Raw genomic sequence first — 22949 nt, 5'->3', positions numbered from 1 at the left:
CCGGATACGGTCACATTCTTAAAAGCTCTGCTTATATAATGATCAGTCTGTGTTTATTAAGCCCCCTTCACACGAGCACACAAGTAATATGATCTGTCAAAATTTTGTGTAGAAGAGAACGTCTAAACGCAATATGTAATGAAACCATCACACATTGAGAGAAAATACGGATGGAAAATTTGACAGTCGTATGGCTCTCTTCATTTTTTGAAATGATTCAAAAAACAAGCAAGTCGCATTAGATCAGGGATGTATTTTTATGTAAACACATACAAAAAAAGTGAAACAGCTGTTCCGTCTTACTTTATTATTGTTTTATACCAATCGTGTAAACACAAAAAATATAAATCATACGACTTTTATTCTCTTTTTTGTCATACGGATGGAATTTCAATTTACTTTTTCATTAGATTTGTCGTACGTAAAGTGTGACCGTGTGAAGGGCCCTTTAAAAGCACTCTCACTTAGTGTTGCCATACGAAATGTTATTTTAGCGTTCGTTTAGATACTTCTTAAAAAGAAATGTTTATAATCATAATGAATACAGTGTTTTTCCGGTTTAATGAAATATATGTTTATCAGACCCATTCGTAAAAATGAAAAATTCGTTGAACTGAATAATAACTTTTCTATAAGTTAATGATAAAAATTCGGTAATTGATGGTAGGAAGTTTATTTTTTAAATCATATATGGCATTTGGATAATTATGAAGTTTAGTGCTCTTTTAGTATTTGTATTCACCACTTTTTATATTTTTTTTTTTTGAAATTCGTTATATCGAGTACAAACTTTACTCATTAATTCGTAATATAAGGTACTCAATGAAAAAATTTGTCGGTACATTAAATTCCGAATTGGCTAAACTGAGAATTCGTTAAACCGTGAAACCGCTGTATTTAAACTGTCCGATAAAAACCGTTAAGTTTTAATACAAATACAATTTCGTAACAATATATTCTCTGAATTTAACATATTTTTAATGCGCTTAAAACTGTTTTTCAGAGCATATATTTTGTTTTCCTGTATAGTATAACATAAGATTCCACAGAGCCGAATACAGCACTCTTGTTTTTTTTTAATTTTTGTCACAGGGACGGCCAACCATTAATTACTGAAATGCGATTTTTTAGAAAAAAATGATTTAGAACGTTTTTAAGTTTTAGTTTTTGTCGCCTATTAAAGTGTATGCGAAAACCCAGCATAAACAGCTGGAACGATTGAAATTTGGGACATAGATAGTCGGTCTGATAGCGTCGATAGGTTATATTATTTTTGAAAGTTTGTCCAAAAAGGGATAAAAATGGGGAGAAAGGGAGAAAAACAGCAATATTTTTTAAATCTTTTTTGAGAAATGGATGGAACGATTTTCTAGAAATTTGAAACAAAGATAGATGTCTGACATTGATTATATTATTTTTGGAAAGTTAGACCAGGAGGGGATAAAAATGCGAAAAAGAGACAAAATTTTTTTTTATTAGTTGTTTGATACTATTTCGGAACCTTTTTAAATTGTTCCAACAATATAGTAGAACCGCCTTGAGTACTAAAAATTCATTACAATTTCCATAGGTTAAAATTTACAGTAATTAAGTAATATAAGTAATTTTTATAGAAAGTAGCTAACAACTTTTTCTTTAATATGTATTAAGTATAAATGTATCTATACGGAAACGTTTTTAAAGAATTCAAGATGTTAACCAATTGACTCATATTTTACATTTAATTAATCTTTAAAATCAAAATATATTTAATGTATGTACATACTCACTTAATTAATCTAATTATAATTACAGAAACTTATACGACAATCAAATATCGTGTGTAATGCCTGGATCATTTGAATTTCTAACGTCGCTAACCACACTGTAAGTATTCAATGTATTCTTTAAATTAAAATCAAATTTTTATATGTGTGTCTGCTTTTGAGCTTGTAAATGCATTTGATAAATTGAACGTGTTAATCATAATATTCATTAAAAAATTGGTTAATTGAAAAATGAGCATCAACTGATACATGAACATATCTTTGTGCTTATACATACATATTCACATAAATGTGTATATATTACCGTATAAGGACATGCCAGGTAAATATGTAATTCTAACTAATACCCAGCAGTTTAAAAATTTAGACAACTTTACATTACATCAATATTTTTTCTTCCGCTTATGATAATCGTACAATTTTAATCGTTACATTGAATCAAACATGAATCTTATATAAAGTTTTTTGTTTTGCATACCGTTTTTATCAGACGTTTATAAAGGAAATATTTTATGAAAATTTATAATATGTATATTTGGGCAACGTGGGTAAACGCTGTGTTCCCGATTTTTCAACACGCAACAAATCTCATGAACTGCTGGGTTCTTGCAAAGCACAAACAATTGGAACTGTGTGAGAGTCTTTAACAGAATTAAATTGAGGTTAATAGGTTTTATTGCTACTTTTGATTGTTTTTTAAGTAAATTTTGATGGGCTAAATGGCATCCAACGTGTGTTCGAACAAACAAAATAAATCAAAGTTTTATATATATGTACATACGTAAGAAATGTGGATGTATTTCAGAATGTTTGTAAACGATGGCACTTAAATCAATAAACTCAATTAGAAGAGGCCACAGACGCATTAGCATCGTGTACACATTTAATTGAGATTTCATTTATTATAAATAGTTAATGTAAAATATGTTCTATATGCACTGGTTTTTTAACATCTTGTTTTAAAATGTTTTTTATTAACCAATATGGCAAAAGAAATTTTAAATTAAATTTTGTTCCAGCCGACTAAGTTTTTAATATAATTTTTTCTTTAATGTATAAGACAATTACATTACATTCGGCTAAATATAACTTTCCAAGAAGATGTGAATTAATTGAATCTTTTGTGTACAAAATAGTGTGTAGTCATACTGACTATTGAGTATGACTACACCTATATGAGATCAGTTATATTGAATTTCCACCACACAACTAAGATGTTTTAAATTTATTATATTTCTTGTCATCATTATCTTATGATATGATATTTGTTAATTACTTAGTGTCAAATTTTCAACAGAAAATACAATATTTTATAAAATTCTAATATCATACAAAATCACCAGAACTCGTCGAATGAAATATTAAAAACTAGCTGGCCCGACAGACGTTGTCCTGTCCAAATTAGAAAAAATGTTTATGTTCGATTTGTGATTTTAGATAAATCGAAAAAATTGAGCTTAAAAGTGGGCGTGGTCAATTATTCTTTCAGTAAAACTTTAAATTTGATTACTACGAACATGTTTTAAAAAATTTAGCCAAATCGGTGCAGCCGTTTTCCGATTTTAGATAAATCGAAAAAAGTGGGCGTGGTAAATTTTTCTTTCAGTAAAAACTTAAATTAGATTACTACGACCATTTAGATAAAAAATTTAGCCAAATCGGTGCAGCCGTTTTCCGATTTTAGATAAATCGAAAAAAGTGTGCGTAAAAGTGGGCGTTGTCAATTTTTCTTTCCGTAAAAACCTAAGTTGGACTATGACGAACATTTCAGTAAAAAAATTGTCAAAATCGGTCTAGCCGTTCTCAACTGATGCAATTACCAACGAACGACAATTGATTTTTATTTATATAGATTTTAATGGAAAAAGTTTTTATTTTTGTTCGATATGTCCCATATGTAATGCATTTTGTAAAAAAATCACACATTGACACGTTTAATTAGATTACATTTGCATCAGTTTTGTTAATCAGATCTTATGTCCTTTTTTATGATGACAAATCAAATAATTGCTGGTAATATATATGTACATGAGAGTTATTACTTTTTTGGGGAGGCAAAATACCTCAACACTATATTATAGCGAATACTGTAATAAAAATCTATTATTTAAGTCAATTTGGTGAAAAAACTTCCCGGAGAGAAACCTATTGCTTTTGTTCGTAATTTTTTTAAAAATATTTTAATAATTTTTATGTAAATATATACATAATCTTATCGAAAATATGAAATATCGCGATTTATTATAGAAAATCCATAACAAGACTGTAAAGCACAATTTTTTCTTTAAGATTACTATTCTCGTTTAGTGCTGGAACTTTTTCCACTATAGCGAAAAAACATATTCCTTAACATCTTTTCGTGCCCTATAAGGACTTCCTATGGTATTTGTGATATTTTGCAAAAATTGCAAAAAGTTAAACCCCAAAAAAACATTCTACCAATGTTATTTCTTTGTATCATCTGAAGTACATTTTACATTCACGTTTTCATTTTATCTCGCTTTTATCTATACATCCAGATAAATAGTATTACTTTATGCCAAAATTTACATCAGACAATACAAATAATATTTGTGTATGTAATTTTTATACCAAGATTAAACTCTTCTCATTTTGTAAATTGTTTATTAAATAACTTTTTATTTTAGCAATTTGGCTTCAAATCCTTTTAATTGTAACTGTCATTTGGCATGGTTTTCTGATTGGCTGCGTAAGAAGGCGTTGAACGGTGGAGCTGCACGATGCGTAGCGCCTTCTAAAGTACGCGATGTACAAATAAAGGATTTGCCACACAATGAGTTCAAATGCACATCTGATAATAACGACGGGTGCTTGGGAGAAGACTATTGCCCTCCCATGTGTACATGCACTGGCACCGTTGTACGATGCTCTCGTAATAATTTAACAGAAATTCCTCGAGGATTACCAAGTGAAACATCTGAGCTGTATCTAGAGTCAAATGAAATAACAATGATACACCAAGATCGTATACGTCATTTGAAATCACTTGCCCGGTTGTAAGTATCCAACAAAATTCCATTCCTGATATAAATATTTGAAATCGAAACTAATAAGATTTTCTTTTTTTAGAGACTTGAGTAACAATCAGATAACCATGCTTTCGGACTACACTTTTGCCAACCTTACAAAGCTTTCCACATTGTAAGTACAAATGGATTATTTAAGAAAAATTGTTCACATTAAGATTTTAAATTATATTTTTAGAATAATATCGTACAACAATTTACAATGTTTACAACGAAATGCGTTAGCTGGACTAAGCAATCTGCGTGTACTTTCTTTACATGGAAATCAAATTTCAATGATGCCAGAAGGTTCTTTTCAAGACCTTAAATCTTTGACTCATATGTACGTATAACTCTGAACCGTAGTCTAAGTGCCGGTTCACACAGAGAAACTTTTTTTGGGAAACTTTCCATTTGTATGTGAGAGAAAGAGATGGTTGATATTTCTTTCTCTTTCTCTCACACACAAAAATCAAAAGTTCCCCAAAAAAGTTTCCCTGTGAGAACCGGCAGTAAGTATTTATTATATGGAACCTTTATTTTTAGTGCTCTTGGTAACAATCCATTGTACTGTGACTGTTCCCTCAAGTGGTTCTCAGATTGGATAAAACTTGACTATGTCGAGCCAGGAATTGCGAGATGCTCAGAGCCGGAATATATGAAAGATAAACTTATTCTTTCAACACCATCCCACAATTTTGTGTGTAAAGGCAAAGTTAATAATGATATATTGGCCAAATGCGATGCCTGTTTTACTTATCCTTGTCAAAATAAAGCAAAATGTGTATCCTTACCCCAAAGGGATTATCAATGCCTCTGCCAGCCTGGTTTTCATGGCAAACATTGTGAATTTATGATTGATGCTTGCTACGGAAATCCATGTAGAAACAATGCAACCTGCACCGTTTTAGAGGAAGGCCGTTTTAGTTGTCAATGTGCCCCTGGTTATACGGGAGCTCGCTGTGAAACTAACATAGACGATTGTTTAGGCTCAATAAAGTGTCAAAATAACGCAACCTGCATTGATGGCATTGAATCATATACGTGTGAATGCCAACCAGGATTCACCGGTAAGTATATTTTCATATACATAAATATGTATATTGTAAAAACTTTTTTAAACACTTTGGAAGTATTAACAATTGATTAATTAAATGTCTCCCTCAGCATTACCATAAAAATTTCGAAACACGTTTAGGTCTAATTGTATCAATATGCTAGTATTTAAAAATCAGTTAAAAAACTTAGTAATTTTCTGAAAGGAACTCTATTTGGATCAAATGTGAACCGATCTTGAACATGTTAAAACCATAAAAACCATATCTTAGCCTTAGGACTCCTATTTTGGCCCAATCATGCCTTTTTGGAGGTTGTGGTTATTATAAAAGTAACAGTATTTTATAATTCATTTAACATTTTCAACAAATTATATTTTTTTATTTAAACGATATTTTTCTGTAAAATACAATTTAAAATTTTATAGTTCTGGCATCATTTCAAATGAGACACTTTATTCAAAAAGTGCTAACTCAAAAAAGTTTAGTTTTCAGCAGTGATTAAAATTACTAATATATTAGTAACCAAAATGCATATTTTCTCCTATGCATACGTATGTAATATTAAAATATAAATATATTTTATGAATATAATATATTTAATTGCTCCCATTCGAAATATTTCTAGTATTTTTGCTAAAAATATTTACCAATACAAACTATTGCATATTACAGCTTACAGACAAATATAAAATGTTTTCACATACAATATATTACGCAGCAACTCGCTAACATATTTATAATACCCACATATATTTCATATGGCTTGCCTATAATATTAAAATATTTTCCTACACAAATTATTCGAAGTCAACAATATTGAAGCCATGCAAGCAGTAATATACGAACATGAAATGTACGCAAGCAGAGCATATATGTGCCGACGAAAACACGAAACAAAACGATAGTCGCGACTATCAGGTTACAATATTTTTACTATCAAACTTAAATATTATTTACTATAGGAAATGACTTATGGTCTAAAATTTAACATTTCATGTTGAACTTGAAAAATTATAAAATGTGAAAAATGTATGCAAGATATAACCAAATTTTATTTAGAAAATAATTGAAAACGTTTATATCTATGTATGTTTTATGTATATTATGGGAAAAATGTATGCATAAAATAACCAAATTTTTATTAGAAAATTTTTGAATTGAATTATTGAATGTATGTATTTATTAAATTTATGTTTAATTTTTATGTGGAGTATTAAAATGTATGTATTTGTATTGATTGTAATATAATTAGAAAAAAATTATATAAATACTTAGAGGATCATATGAATGTAAAAATGTATTCAAATATGCAACACCATTTATATCTGGTTTTGTATATACATATGTATGTATGTAAGTATGTGTGAAACAATAACAAAAAACACATTCGTCATAAAAATGACCTGTAACAGCACTTTTCTTTCCTACTTTTCACGCACATTCCATAACGGTGGATTACGATAGGTCATTTTTTCCCTGAATTGGTGGAGGGAAGAAGATATGTACGTAGTAGAAATTCTCTTTCCTACTTTATCATTTTACGCACATTCCTTAACGATGGTTTACGCAAGATCCTTTTTTTTTGCTTTACTTGAATTTGTGGTGGGGAGAAGAGGAAAGAAATATCATTATTATTTAGTCTCTCTCTTGCAAATTCAAAAGGTTGGCAATGGCATATGCAAATTTATTAACACCTATATATTTTTTTCTTCGCGCCTGTTCATTCATTATTGTAAGATAATTGAGTGTATGTAATAATAATTTATAGAAATGTGACACATGCATATGAAAAACATACTTGTATATGTATGTAATACACTCATACATTTTTGTTGTTTTAACCTTTCACAATGTAAAATTACAAAAACAACTTTTTATGTCCCCTCTTAATTTTTTGCCATCCTGTTACAAATTTCTAAAATACCTATAATTTCCTTCATTATTGATCATTTCATAGACACTACTAATGCATTACTACCTGTTTACAAACTTATTGTCATCCTGTTACAAACAATATGTTTAAATATAGCCTGTAAAAACAATTTTTTACATATATACATATTTGAATATATTTTTACATTCATATGATCCTCTAAGTATTTATATAATTTTTTTCTAATTATATTACAATCAATACAAATACATACATTTTAATACTCCACATAAAAATTAAACACAAATTTAATAAATACATACATTCAATAATTCAATTCAAAAATTTTCTAATTAAAATTTGGTTATTTCATGCATACATTTTTCCCATAATATACATAAAACATACATAGATATAAACGTTTTCAATTATTTTCTAAATAAAATTTGGTTATATCTTGCATACATTTTTCACATTTTATAATTTTTCAAGTTCAACATGAAATGTTAAATTTTAGACCATAAGTCATTTCCTATAGTAAATAATATTTAAGTTTGATAGTAAAAATATTGTAACCTGATAGTCGCGACTATCGTTTTGTTTCGTGTTTTCGTCGGCACATATATGCTCTGCTTGCGTACATTTCATGTTCGTATATTACTGCTCGCATGGCTTCAATATTGTTGACTGCGAATAATTTGTGTAGGAAAATATTTTAATATTATAGGCAAGCCATATGAAATATATGTGGGTATTATAAATATGTTAGCGAGTTGCTGCGTAATATATTGTAAGTGAAAACATTTTATATTTGTCTGTAAGCTGTAATATGCAATAGTTTGTATGGGTAAATATTTTTAGCAAAAATACTAGAAATATTTTGAACAGAACCATTTTTTAAATATGCATATTTTTAAATATGAGGTAAATGCATATTTATTGCAAAGTCAAAAATAAAAATATAAAAGCATCTACTAATATTTAAACTCTGGTTTTCAGGAGAGCAAAAAAAAAATAATTTACATCATAATAAAACAATAATAAGGTAGAATCAATAGAAAAGTACGTTCTCAATTTTACATGCCTTGAATTGTCACAAAAAAGAAAATTAAAAAATATAAAAAAAACATGAAATAAAAATTATTGAAAAATTTTTTGTGAAAAAAATAAAATTGGATAATTTGAATAAAAAAGATCGCAAAACCAATAAAAATCATAAACAGGATACAGAAGAGTGGAATGCTGTTTGCGTCTGCCGTTCAATAAACATTTCAAGGTATTTTTCGTGGTTTTTCATTTGAAGATTTTGAAGTTTTTCTCTTTTTAGTTCTTTTTTGTTTGACTTAACAAGGCAAAGAATTGACAACTCTCCCTACTGATTCTACCTTTCTATGGTTGTATCATGATTTACATAATAGTTGTGTTTTGTTGCTAACGTTCAAAGGCAATTTCATATAAGACTGTGTGCCAAACGGCAGCAAAGTTCTATGGTAAAATGAAATTTTCTTATGGTGGAAAATATTATCACATTTGCTGTGCCAAACGAAATCTTTTTTGATTACATTAAATTTTGACAATTGTCACTAATTTCACAAGAAAATCTACATTTATTTTAATAAAAGAAACTCTTTTATTGATTTTTTTATTTTTAAAATAAATTTCTACAATCACAAATGTATTACAAACTAAAATTATAAAATATTTTATTTTTTGTATTTTCAAATTTTTCTTTTCAATTGTCAAAAATTTATGTAGCCCGATGAGCTAGTAAAATTTTATTCACCTCATATCTATCAAAAATTTACATTTTCAAGTAAATTGTTACCGATTGGCACACACTCTAAATTTAAAATTTATAAACGTTAGGAGTTAACGTGTAAAATTATACAAGTTAATTTTAACGTCGATAAAAGTGCTACCAATTCAAAAATAAAAATACAAATATTAATGTGTTTATGTCAAACAAAAAAAAAAATTTTAAAATAAAATTTAAATCAAAAAAAAAAAATATCAAATAAAAAAACCTTTTTTAAGAAAATGTAAATAATTTCAAGATTTAGCAGATTTCTTCTGTGGAGTGATGCCAAGTCAGGTAATGTTCGTTTTGTTACTAACTTTAAGCGTTAACACATTGATAGCAACAAAACACAACTAATGTTGAACAAATTAAAAACTTTCTTTCAATAATATATATCTCATAATCTTACTAATTTATTCTTACATATATACATACAAATCAGTACATTTTTTTTTATAGGATCTATCATGAGTTAGCACATTTTGTTCAAAGGAAATTTTAAAAATTAAAAAATTTATTAATGAAATAATTTTCCTATAGTATATGTAAATATTATTTCAAAATCTCTTTTAATATTGTTCGACCCAAAAAAGCTTCTAATGTATAATTCAGTATTTTTATTATTTTGAATTACCACAAAATATTAAATGAGCGATGGAAAAAGTATATAAAAAACATTTATTTGCAATCCGAGGGAGACTTCTTTGATATAATTTTTTGCAAAAAACAAAATTTTTTAACATGTTAATTTAACTTTTTTTCCCCAATTTCAGGAGAATTTTGCGATACTAAAATAAAGTTTTGCAGTGAAGATTTTAATCCATGTGCCAATGGTGCTACATGTCAAGACCACTTTACACATTACTCATGCGATTGTATGCCAGGTTTTCATGGAATTAATTGTACCGACAATATTGATGATTGCCAAAATCACATTTGTAAAAATGGTGGTACTTGCATAGACGGAATTAACGATTATATTTGCATGTGTCCCGAAGACTTTACGGGAAAATACTGTGAGGGTCACAATATGGTATCCATGATGTATCCTCAAACTTCACCCTGTCAAAACCATGAGTGCAAACACGGGGTATGTTTTCAACCAAATCCAGCTGGATCTGATTATTTGTGCAAGTGTCATCCTGGATACACTGGAAAATGGTGTGAATATTTAACGAGTATCAGTTTTGTACATAATAACTCATTTGTGGAGATGGAACCATTGCGAACAAAACCCGAGGCGAATGTTACAATTGTTTTTAGCACAACTGAACAGAACGGCATTCTAATGTACGATGGTCAAGATGCGCATTGGGCTGTTGAACTCTTTAATGGTAGAATACGTGTTAGTTATGATGTTGGAAATTATCCTGTCTCAACTATGTACAGCTTTGAAATGGTGGCCGACGGCAAATATCATTTAGTTGAACTCCTTTCTATTAAAAAGAACTTTACATTACGTGTAGATCGAGGGCTTGCTAGGTCTATTATTAATGATGGATCTAATGAATACCTTAAACTTACAACACCGCTCTATTTAGGTGGCTTACCTTTTGAGCCAGCCCAACAAGCGTACAAAAATTGGCAACTTCGAAATCTGACAAGTTTTAAAGGATGCATGAAAGAAGTCTGGATTAATCACAAATTGGTTGATTTTGAAAATGCAGCGCGACAGCAAAAAATTACTCCTGGATGTGCATTGTTAGAAGAAGAGAATACTGAACTTGATGATGAACGAGATTTCATGGACGAAACGCCTCATACTAGCAAAGAAGTAAATGTATTATTATTAAAGCTCATAAAATGGTTATAATTAAAAGTTATATTGTTACCAGGTTGATCCATGCGAAAATAACAAATGTCGACGAGGAAGTCGTTGTGTCCCCAATTTAAGCTCTCGTGATGGTTATCAATGCAAATGTAAGCACGGACAAAGAGGAAGATATTGTGATCAAGGTGAGGGCACTACCACCGTCGAGCCCCCAACAAACACTGGTATTAATCACTCATTTATTCATTCACTACTAACCAACTGCTTATTTAATAAGTATATATACAAATTTGAAATGATAAATATCTTTGGGTTAGTTAAGGGCGTTAAACATTTAGTACCAATCTTTAGGTGAAAGATTAGCGATTAAATTAAAATTAATCCTCGAAAGTTGTTTTCGTTTTTTCCGTTTATCAAAATTCAATCGAGATCGATTTTTTTTAATTTATCGAAGCCTATGTACGCTACCAAAACATTGCAAAATAATGTAAACACCGTTAGTTACAAATCAAGCATAACAAATAAGTAGATGTTTAGGATAAATTGTGTTAATATTTTAGTTAAACTGAAAAATAAAATTGGAGTCGTATACAAAATTGTGTTACGCCATTGAAATCGTCTCTCAAAGACCTTTCATATGATACTAAATTTGCATATGGTTTATTTATTATTAGAAATACGAAAAAAGTCATAAAGTCCTTAAAAAGGACTTTTTTATCCTTTGATCCAGCTCGTCAAATATTGGCGTCAGAAATGGTATCTTAGAACTAAATTTTCATTTCCGGTAGGAACATCAGCAACTTCCATTTTGGGGCCACCCTACTATACATAAGTATATCATCTTGTCAATGATATATACATACATATTGAAATATTTAACTTTGAGTTTTGTTTTCAAAATTTATATCTAAATATTAATATATTTAAAAGTAAACATTTTCAATTTTGAATATTTATTCAAGCTTTCAAAATTACAAACCAAATAAAGTGTTTAAAATTGTATTGTTAAATGTATAACTATCGTTTGATAAATGTATAACTATTTATCAAACTTATATAAAAAATTAATACAATAATTTAATTACAATAAAAACATTAAAAATTGTATGTATTATGTGAGATAAGCAGGAGTGTAAAAAATGTATATACTGACAAATTTATAATGCCTAACATATGTATAATCACTTCCGTTTACAAATACATACATACATATATTGTGTGTATGTTGTAAACTATTTCATTTAAATGTCATTTACGTCACACATACATATTTATTTATAGAAAGAATTTTCATATTAATAGCATAATTTGCAATAAACTTCTATTATCATATTACAGTTGCTTCAACTTGCCGAAAGGAGCAGGTTCGAGAATATTATACGGAAAACGATTGTAGATCTCGCCAGCCACTCAAGTACGCAAAGTGTGTGGGAGGATGCGGTAATCAATGTTGTGCTGCAAAAATCGTTCGAAGACGAAAGGTGAGTTTTTATTTTATTTATTCTAATTTAGATAGCAAAAATTATGTTTACATTCACATTCTATTTCAACTAAATATTTTAATTATGTAATTTTGAAATATATCCTAACTTTAACCTTTCTATAATCACGGTTCTGAATGTAAGACTAGCAGTTTCAAAACCATAAGGAAAATAAATATAATAACAAAATCATATACATATGTATATATGTATATATATATGTATTTAGAAATTAATATATTGCCATATGTACATAATTAGCCAGCAATGTAAAGTTTTATGAAAACTATATAGATTTATTTTTGAATCTCATTTGAACAAACCATTTTAAAACCCAAGGCTGTTATTGTTAATAATCGATCTAATAATCGGTATAGTTTTGATGATGGTTACAGAAACACTTTTTTGATTTATATACAATGTGAGTATGTAAAAATATATGTGCATACATACATACAAGCGTTAAACAGATCTGGCGAGTATCCATGTTAGATGTTTCATTACCATTTGTACTTAGATCAGCTGTACTATACAACGATACATCCTTAATTGATCTTTTAGTGAATAAAATTCATAAATATAAATTACATAAGATTTCAATGAATAACTATTTAATATGTTTCCAAGTAAAACCGTGCAATTAATACATATATTTTTTTATAAATCTATATTGCAGGTGCGCATGGTATGCAGCAATAATAGAAAGTATATTAAAAATCTTGACATTGTAAGAAAATGTGGATGCACAAAGAAGTGCTACTGACTGAAAGATGCGACTACCCAATTGCATAACAGCAGCTTAGATACAAATTTAGAACAACGTAAAAATGTCACCATTTTAAATAATAGTTATTATGTTAATAAAATTAATATTAGTAATAGTAGTAGTAGTAGTAGTAGTAATAGTAATAATAGTTTTAGTGATGTTATTAAGGTAACAGAAAATCTATTTAATTTATTTACTAAAAGTAAAATAGGGGAAACGTCAAGTGCAAATGTTCAAAAAGACATCAACAGCCAGAGGGCAAATATTAATGATTATGTAAACGAATATGAGACTGAAGACAACGACGACAACGAAGACAGTTATGAAAGCGATGAGCATCACGAACGCATGCAACTTAATCCAAGTACTGACTATTACGATGACGAGGAAGATGATATGTATTCCGATATATATGAGGACGATGACGTAGAAGACGAGCCAGAATTGTTGCCAGAAGCAAAAGAATTAGTGCAATTATCTATCAATGATAGAACAAAAACAGATGACGACGAAGAAGATATGGGTTATGATGAAGATGACGAACGTATAGCAATTGCCGTAGAGCGACCTAAAGAACTACGCTCTCGTGTTAACATTAATAGCGATTTTTCAAATGGAGAAGGAAGTGGAAGCAGCTCATATAAGGCTAAAACAAATGATAGATTAAGATTTGATTATATGAATTCATTCCGTCGAAAACAACAAAAGTTGTTTACCGATGATAGTGCTCATAGTGAAGTGGGAGTTGTTCCATCGGAAGTTGATTTGCGAGAAAGCAGTGGCAATTTTGCTAACGATGATGAAGATAATGATGACGACAGCGATGACGACGATGATAGCGATGGGTTCTTCAACTCGAAACGGAAATCAAATAGTCGTTACTTTAGAAAAAACACAAACGATGCAATAAAGATTATATCTACGCCTTTGGGTAAAGTTGGTATTGTATATCAACAAACTCCAACGCAGGTTGATGATAAAGGTAGCGAAAATGTGGATAAAAAATCAACATCGTTCACCGACTTTGATGCCCTGTCGCCAGACCCAGAGAGCAGTCATCGTTTGGCGTCTTCTCATCCGAAAATTACACCCGTCTTAACACCCGATGGCAAGGTTGCCCTGCTTTACCGCGGCGACTCTGAAAACTCCAAATATGAACCAATTCGAAATCTTACAAGCCACAAATTCAATAAGCTCGGTGATTCTAATTCCGATAGAAAAACTGTTAGTAGTAGTTCAGCTAACATTGATTCTAGTGGTAGCAGTGAGTACAGCGATGCTGATTCCACGGCAGAATTGGACGATTCAGATTCGGATCCTAAAATCTCAACAACTAATAACATTAAGAATAATAACGATAACAAAATGACGACAGAAGAACAGGCTGCAATTTTGCCAGCCCCCGATGCTGTTCCCACAACCGGATCCTTTATTATTAGGCCAACTGATTCGGTTTTGCCCATGATAAACCGACCGCTGTCTGAAGTTTTGGGTATAAAAAAGAATCAGTTTAAACAGTTTAGGATTAAGGACACGTCCACGACAACAGAAGCAGCATCAGGGTCATTGGCTGCAGTTAATATGGACAATTCAGATACAAATACATTGCATTTCCTTACAAAAGTCAATTTGGCCGACTATCCCACATCGTCACGTACACGAAACTATGATTTTGACTTTAGCCGTGACAACACAATGCTTGATGAACGTTCACGCAATAAGGAACAGCAAACAAAATCAGATATCAACAGCAATCAACAAATGGTTGGCACGAATGAGCCAATGAACGAAGAAATTTTGTCAAAGACAGAAGTTGTAAACTTGGCTATCATTCCACATTTTGATGAAGAGCTCGAACGTCTCCAAAGATTGCGAGAATATGAAGAGCGACGTCATCATCGACAACGACACCGGCAAAAACAGAACGAAGAGGATTTATCCGGCATACACTGCATCATGCAGGCCATGATGGGTATTGCAGCAATATCAACCGTATTTGGTATGCTCGGTACATTTTTCAAACAACGTATACTAGATCAATTACGCTTAATGCACTGGTAGTACAACACGGGTATTCGATTGTTTATTTTTCCACAATTGAATACCCCTCACGCCTCAGTTGTTAATATTAATATTGCCGTTGATGCTCTGTTTACGCTTCTCCCAGGAAAAAATTCTTCATTAAAGACGATTTTCTTTTTTTAAAGAACAACTTCATACATACTAACTAGTAGCACAATTACAAAATCTATAATAATAACAATTACATGTATTAAAAATTAACGAAAAACTGGTACACATTTCTATTTGCAATACAATTTTGAACTATTTGTAAAAAAAAAATAATCTACACTTGCTGGATTTTATTTCAAAAATCTTATTTTTAAAATTATTTTTAATTATATTATATACATGGAAAATCATACTAACATCTATCAGCATGCACATATGCACAAAACATACGTACATACATACTTACATTCATTCATACATATACTAAATAGAAAGTGCGAGATCGGTATGACTCATAAACTAGCAATAATACAATTGCATATATAATCTTTTGTGACTAACAAATAACTAATTAAACTATTACAAACTTAATTTACTAACATACTTAACCTACGTACATACATATTTACGAGCGAAACAATTATACATATAAAACGTATATATACATACTATATTCAAATTCAGATTATGTGGAAGCTACCCAGAAGTAATCGTATATAAATATATATATGGCATTCATATGTACATATGTATATTAGGGGGTTTTTATGAAAATATTAACATCGATATAAATATTAGCTAAACTGTATAAATTTTATTCAAATTTTAACTATATTAATTATATTAATCATATTTATAAAAGTTTAAAATTACTTTTGAAACATGTAAAGTGAAATATTGTGTTGATTAGAGTAATTTGATTAATTTCAAGATAAAAGCGTTGAGTCCCATACAAATTTTATGAAAACACAAACAATTTACAAGTAACGCTTCACTCAACGCTTTTATTTGGGTATGGCAGTAAACAAAAAATTTCCCCAATGTCTGATTATTTTTATCTTTACGACAAATTTACATTTTTCATACAAAACTTATTTTAGCCGGAAGAATATCTAATGGTTAAACGATAAAATTCTTACATTCCATTTCTACAAATGGTCGGTTTTTCCCACTCTGAAAGCAGAAAAATTAAAAACTTCTAATTTGTTTTGTTTAAAATTAAATCAGTTGGTTCAGTTTTTAAATATGTGCGGGCACATGCAAATTTTATTATTAAAATTTATTTATGGGATTGAGAAAAAGGTTTAGTAAAATTTCTTTATATGTGCTAACATCCCAAACAAATTAAATTTTACTAAATTAATAACTATGCTTTTTTATATATTTTTTCATAGATTTAAATTAGCGAATGTAGAAAGTTGGAGTTAATAGCCATACATTTTAAAATACTTCACAACATGTTTCTGTTCGAATTTTCCCTAAATATAGAAAATAAAACTTAACAAGTATATTAAAGATCCATGCTCCTTGAAATTAATAAAATATTAATAATAAAAACACCCTAATGTATGCGTACGTAGAATATCTGCAGGAAATGATGTTATGGAAATACTCAGTATTTTATTTTTATTTAACACGTGCACTTAAGTTTTCATTTATGCATTTATGAAAATATTTTAAAATTTTCCCCCATCCAATTGATCACCTTATTAAAAAAATAAATAAAAATTGTTGACTTTGTCAATTACGTAAATTGCAAAGATATTTTACATAGAGTTATATGTAGAAAATAATTGAAAAACATTTCATTTACCAAGACCTCAAAACTTTGAAAAGATATATCTTAATCTCGTAAGGACCGCTATTATAGTTCACCTTAAGGGAAAAATTTTTCTAAGTATACAAAGTACTGACACGAAATTAATGTATTTAAGCCATCCATATTAAGGTGCTGTTTCTAGATAGCAAGCAACATTTTGGGTTACATTTTTTTTGTATTTTGTTATTGTAACAAAAACAAAATAAATTTAAAATTTTTACTCAAAGTACTCGCACGTTATATGGAAACTACACATAAGGTTTAAATTTTAAACTTAGAAAGTTTCAAAATTGAGTTAATATTACGTATTTCAATTTATTTTAAAATGTTGTTATATCCTTTACATTTAATCAGGTTATTTAAATAACAATTTTTCCCACGTTTGTTCTCTAAAATATATGTAGGTCTCATGGAAAACAAAATGTTTTAAGAATTGGCCTGATTCACATACTATGCTGTGGTGTCCGATCGAATCCGAACATCGATCAATTTGGTCGAACTTTTATTGAAAAACTAATGAATTTGAAGTCATAATAACGTTTAGAGTAAATAAATATTTCATATTCTTGATAATATAATTAACCAATCGCAGATGATTTGCAAAATCATTGGTCGGGCACACATGATAGTATTGTCAACGGATAATTCTTCGAGCAAATTCGTTCAATAATAAGAACATAAATTGAATCAGTTACATTTTTACAGGTAAATTGAAACATTATTAAATTACGGTGATATTGTTCATTTAAGCACAAATATTCACAATGCACATTCCATCCCACAAGATTAAAAAAAACAAATACATAGATAATATTAATGAAAAGAAACCAAAAAACAAAGAGTACCGAATAAAACTATACTAAAGTAATCCCTCTGAAGACAATTGACAAAGAAATCTGAAGAAAAAACTTAGCCCTTTTAATGGACATTTGACAAACAAATCTGACCACATAAAACCTTGTTGATTCCCCTGAACCTATTCAAAATTGAATATGTTTATTGAACTGTATTTTTTATACAAACCAACTAAATTTAAACATACATTCATTTGTATATTTATATATAGGTATATATATATACACACACACATATTTACAATAAGTGTGTATGTTTAATTAAACTACAATAAGAATTTTTAAATATTTATTAACGAATTTTACAACAGATCGTTGCAAAATAATTAAGATTAAAAAAAGCTCAATGGTGAACTTTAAATATACATATATAAATAACAAACAATAATGAAACGAATTAACATCTAAGCTGGGTAGTCGCATGTAAAAATATATACATACAAAACTAAATATATTTATTAAATTTAGTCTTAAGTGATTCTTATTAACTACAAATATTATACAATAAAATAAAATACCTACATAAATATTTTTAATAAGTTAGATTAAGCAAAAACAAGTCCCTCCTCCCTCATCACAAAAAAACCATTCCTACAGTCGTCCCTTCTTTAAGTGCAAACAATGTGACTCAATCAAACCTAAAAGAAGAAAAACAATTGAACGATGAAGTTTAGTGATTTAAGCTTAAATAAATACATACATACATATATGTATTTATTTAAACAAAAGATCTTAATTTCTTTATATGTACAATAGTTCGACGTTTTTGCTCTTACAAACGTCATGTAAGATTAAATAAATATTCGCTGATTCGCTGACGATAGTAGTTGTTAAATTTATGACAAAAATGTTCTAATGCCATATTCTTACCATTTTTACCAAAATATATAATAAAATGTTAATTTTGTGATATTGAAAGGCAACAGTTACTCTCAACACAGCCTATAATCTTTATACATTAATTTGGTTGTCAGAACAATATTGCTAACAAACTAGTGCTAAAGTATTTTATATTAAAATTTAGTGTTATCCAATAAAAGGAAATTAAAAGGCTAAGATTGTCACATAAGTTTGCACTAACATGTAAAATTATTTTTATTTTTTTTTCTATTGAAAACAAAAAATGTTATTTTTTAAGTGTAACTTAAAAAAACATTTAAAGATAAGAGAAAATAGTGTGAATATTATTCACTTACATACATAGTACATTCATGCATAAATTGATTTCCGGGGTCATTTATTGTTTTTGTTTTTATTGCTTTAATCTTAAATTAATTATCCATATTTTGTTGGTTTTTCATCCATCTTTATTATAAATAAATGTACAATAATATTATAATTATAAAAATCACATATAAAAAATATTATATAATAAATTAATGCATATGTATTTGTATAAAATTTTGTTTTTATCTACTGTATGTAACTAACTTTATTCTAATATCTATGTATCCATTAATAAAAAATAATTTATCAAATGTGTCGAAATAAAAAAACGTCAAAATCGATTTAAATTAGTTTTTTTATTTTGTTTCCTTCAGACCTCAACACTGGATTTGAATACCTTTCAAATTAAGCAATTCAATACATTAATTTACAAATATAAATTTTTGTTACGTTATACATAGTAATAAAAATATTTTTTATCCAATTTTTGTTCTTTGTGATATGATTCCATTGGCAGACTTAAAGTCATTTTGGAAAAGTTGTTCACTAATTTGAAGCAAAACCTAAATTTGTTTGTTAAAAACCTGTAAAAATATATTAAAAGTCACAAGTGCTTAATAAAGTAATTGATAGTTTATTGTAGGAATTTTGTTTGAAAAAAGTGCTTAATAAACCATAAATAAGAGATTAGTATGGTGACGGATATCCACATGCTTCTTGCGATTGTAAAAAATTGGGTTACGGCATAATTTCTCCGCACTTTGATTGTCGTTGTAGATACAAACTGGATTGTTGATACCAAGTATTTCATTTGAAAATCGTCTGAGGTAAATGGCTTCTGCTGTAGAATTCAATAAGGCCATATATTTATATCATATCCAATAAATACATACTTTATGGATTTAGATTCAATTTTCCCTTATCTGTTGTCTTGTTAAGCATGAATGCTGAACAACCGAATTTCTGGAAATATTTGACGACTGGGTTTATTCATCCATATTTCATCATTAAGACTCTGAGATGGACAACGATTTCTTATATAGTTGGCGGTGATAGAACAAATTGACTTAGCATACACCTTGCCATATCCATTAGAGTTATATTTTAGAGCTATAAATTTCGGAACAACGGTTGTTGTCCTCGATGAAGGTGACGAAATATCGACTGACACGCAAGGACCGCACACTCATTGGACCGCACACGTCGCTGTGAATCAATCCCAGTAATTCCTAACTTTTGCTATGAGATAGCTTAAACAGACATTGGGATTGCTTCCCCTGAATGCAAACTTTACAAACTGGTAACATTGCTTCAACATTTATACAAATCCTCTACATGCTTTGCGAGGAATAGTTCTTTATTGTTGTTTTGATTTCGTACTCATCTCGTTTAAAGAGTACTTCCAAACCGTTCTGAGTTATTTTCCATACAGACAAAGATTTGTTCTCAAATCAGGTACGAATAATGCCCCCTTTAAGTTCACCATACAGTCAGTGGTGATAGAGGGTATATATAAGTTTGTCATTCCGTGTGTAACACCAAGAAATATTCATCTGAGACAAACAACAAAGTATATATATTCTGGATCCTTATGAAATTCTGAGTCGATTTAGCTATGCCCGTCTGACTGCATAAAACTAACCAAAACGTTAAAACTAGCCAAATTCGCTGAAAATATTCACTATTGTCCTAAGCAGTTTGGTTTTAAAAATCAGCCGAATCGGTCCACAACTTAAAAAGTTATGAGTAAAAATTTCAGACTACCTCGAAAAAAATTGCGTTTTTTCCTAATTCTTGAGTAGTTTTCTCAGAAATTACCAAAGATAATTGGATGAATTTTATCACACGTTTTTTTTTTTTTGTTGCCAGGGATCAAATATGTTCAAACTCAAAATAATTGATTCAAAATTTTCCATACAAAGGTAGGTACATATTCTCGGAAATAGATTTATCGTTAATAACTTCGTCAAAAATATCGGTATTACCACGAAATTTTGCGCATACATATCGTCGTTCCGGAATTATTTTCACGTATATCACAAAACCCAAAAAAATGAGTTAGGGTAATTTTTTGGGGTAAAATTTGAAGATCTATCGATCTAATCAATCCACAGGTTTCTATCTCTTGTGGTTTACGAGATATTCAGTAGCTATTTTATTGTATATCCACTTTTCTTAAAAATTTAATGTGTTATCTTAATGTATATGCCATTTTTGTGGATATACAACAAAAAATGCATGAAATTATTGAAATAAAAAATGTGTTATCTTCACGTATGTGTAAAAGATAAAAATACTGAAAATAGTCTACATATAACACCGTCCGACACTCAAAATTAGACACGAACCAGATGATATAAGTCTGAAACTAGAGATTAAATGATGCTAAACTGCTTTCACGGTTTTTTATTTCGTGATCCTGTTTCCTTGTGAAAGGACTTTAAAAAAATTATAAATACTTCTGCTTACCCTACTTTGCAAAATTTGATGCCAAAATAACAAGAAGTGTTGGGAAATATTTTGTGCTATTTTTGTTTTATTCTGCCAGGATCAAAATATGTCAGAAATGCCTTCAACATTTGTTCCTAAAAAATAATACTGAAAACCTAAATGGATATTAAAGGATAAAAATTTTAAAAGACATTTTTGACATCTTCTTATCCTGACAGTATAAAATAAAAATAATACAAAATATTTCCCTACTCTTCTTTTTCTTTTGACAACAAATGTGGCATTGTTTGAGCAGTAGAATTTTTATTATTTTTTTGAAAAATTTACTTCTTTAAAACTTTGAAATCCTTTAAAAAGTACACTGGATTGTATTAATACAGATTTCGTATATAAATCTGGAAATTACTTGTACTTACTAAACAACATACTTTTCAATGACAACTACTTACCGTTTGCATTACTTAGAAGAAAATTAAATTTGTATGTAAAAACCATTATTTGACGCGCAATAAAATAGCTAAGCAGTGGTGCAGTGAGTAGCATATTTGACTAACAAACAGAAGTCATTGGCTCGTATACTCGCTGGCTCTTTTTATTATTAAAAGCAAAACATCATCCTCAACAAGTACTTCTTTAACTCCCTATTTGTAAGCGATGAGGTAAGTACTTGTCTCCAATGACACCACCGTGTTAATATATTGAGTTAAAATCTTAATGAAAAGAGGTTTTATTAGCTTTTTAACTCATTACTTTTCAATGTAAGTTTTTCTTGGGAAGTTAGCTAAACATCTGCGTTTGAGAGAGAATGAACTTAAAAATGATGCATATTGTATTAGAATAAATAAAAATAAACATAAACAAAATTAGTGTATATTAACTAAACTAATAAATACCAATTTTTGTTACTGCACGAATAACGGATATACATACATACGGGAAGATAATTTAAGAGAAAAACAATAATGCAGTTTTTATCAGTACATTTTCACGTATATGCCATAAATTAAAAAATAGTTCTCAAAAAGTGGTTTATACAACAAATTTGGGAAATTCTTCTTGAGCTAAAAATTACCATATCTTGAAAAATGTACTCCATGACTTTGGAT

The 22949-nt window shown here is 29.1% G+C and overlaps 1 protein-coding gene across 1 annotated transcript in view; it reads left to right on the top strand.

Annotated features, from left to right (window-relative positions):
• The window catches only part of LOC119609698 (protein slit), a 55576-nt gene extending 35843 nt beyond the window's left edge, over nt 1-19733 (top strand). The window contains 9 exon segments of the mRNA XM_037964577.1: nt 1795-1866; nt 4415-4783; nt 4857-4928; nt 4992-5135; nt 5339-5862; nt 10295-11295; nt 11357-11516; nt 12631-12773; nt 13450-19733. Coding sequence (XP_037820505.1) covers nt 1795-1866; nt 4415-4783; nt 4857-4928; nt 4992-5135; nt 5339-5862; nt 10295-11295; nt 11357-11516; nt 12631-12773; nt 13450-15600 — 4636 coding nt within the window. The 3' untranslated portion in view covers nt 15601-19733.
• Nucleotides 19734-22949: the final 3216 nt, after the last annotated feature.

Source organism: Lucilia sericata, unplaced genomic scaffold (genome assembly GCF_015586225.1).
Source record: "Lucilia sericata isolate MDLA Ls3-8-SP2 unplaced genomic scaffold, ASM1558622v1 Contig000025F_arrow, whole genome shotgun sequence".
NCBI classification, from domain to species: Eukaryota; Metazoa; Arthropoda; class Insecta; order Diptera; family Calliphoridae; genus Lucilia; species Lucilia sericata.
Note: the sequence above shows the minus strand (reverse complement) of the source record. Positions and strands in the feature narration are given on the sequence as shown.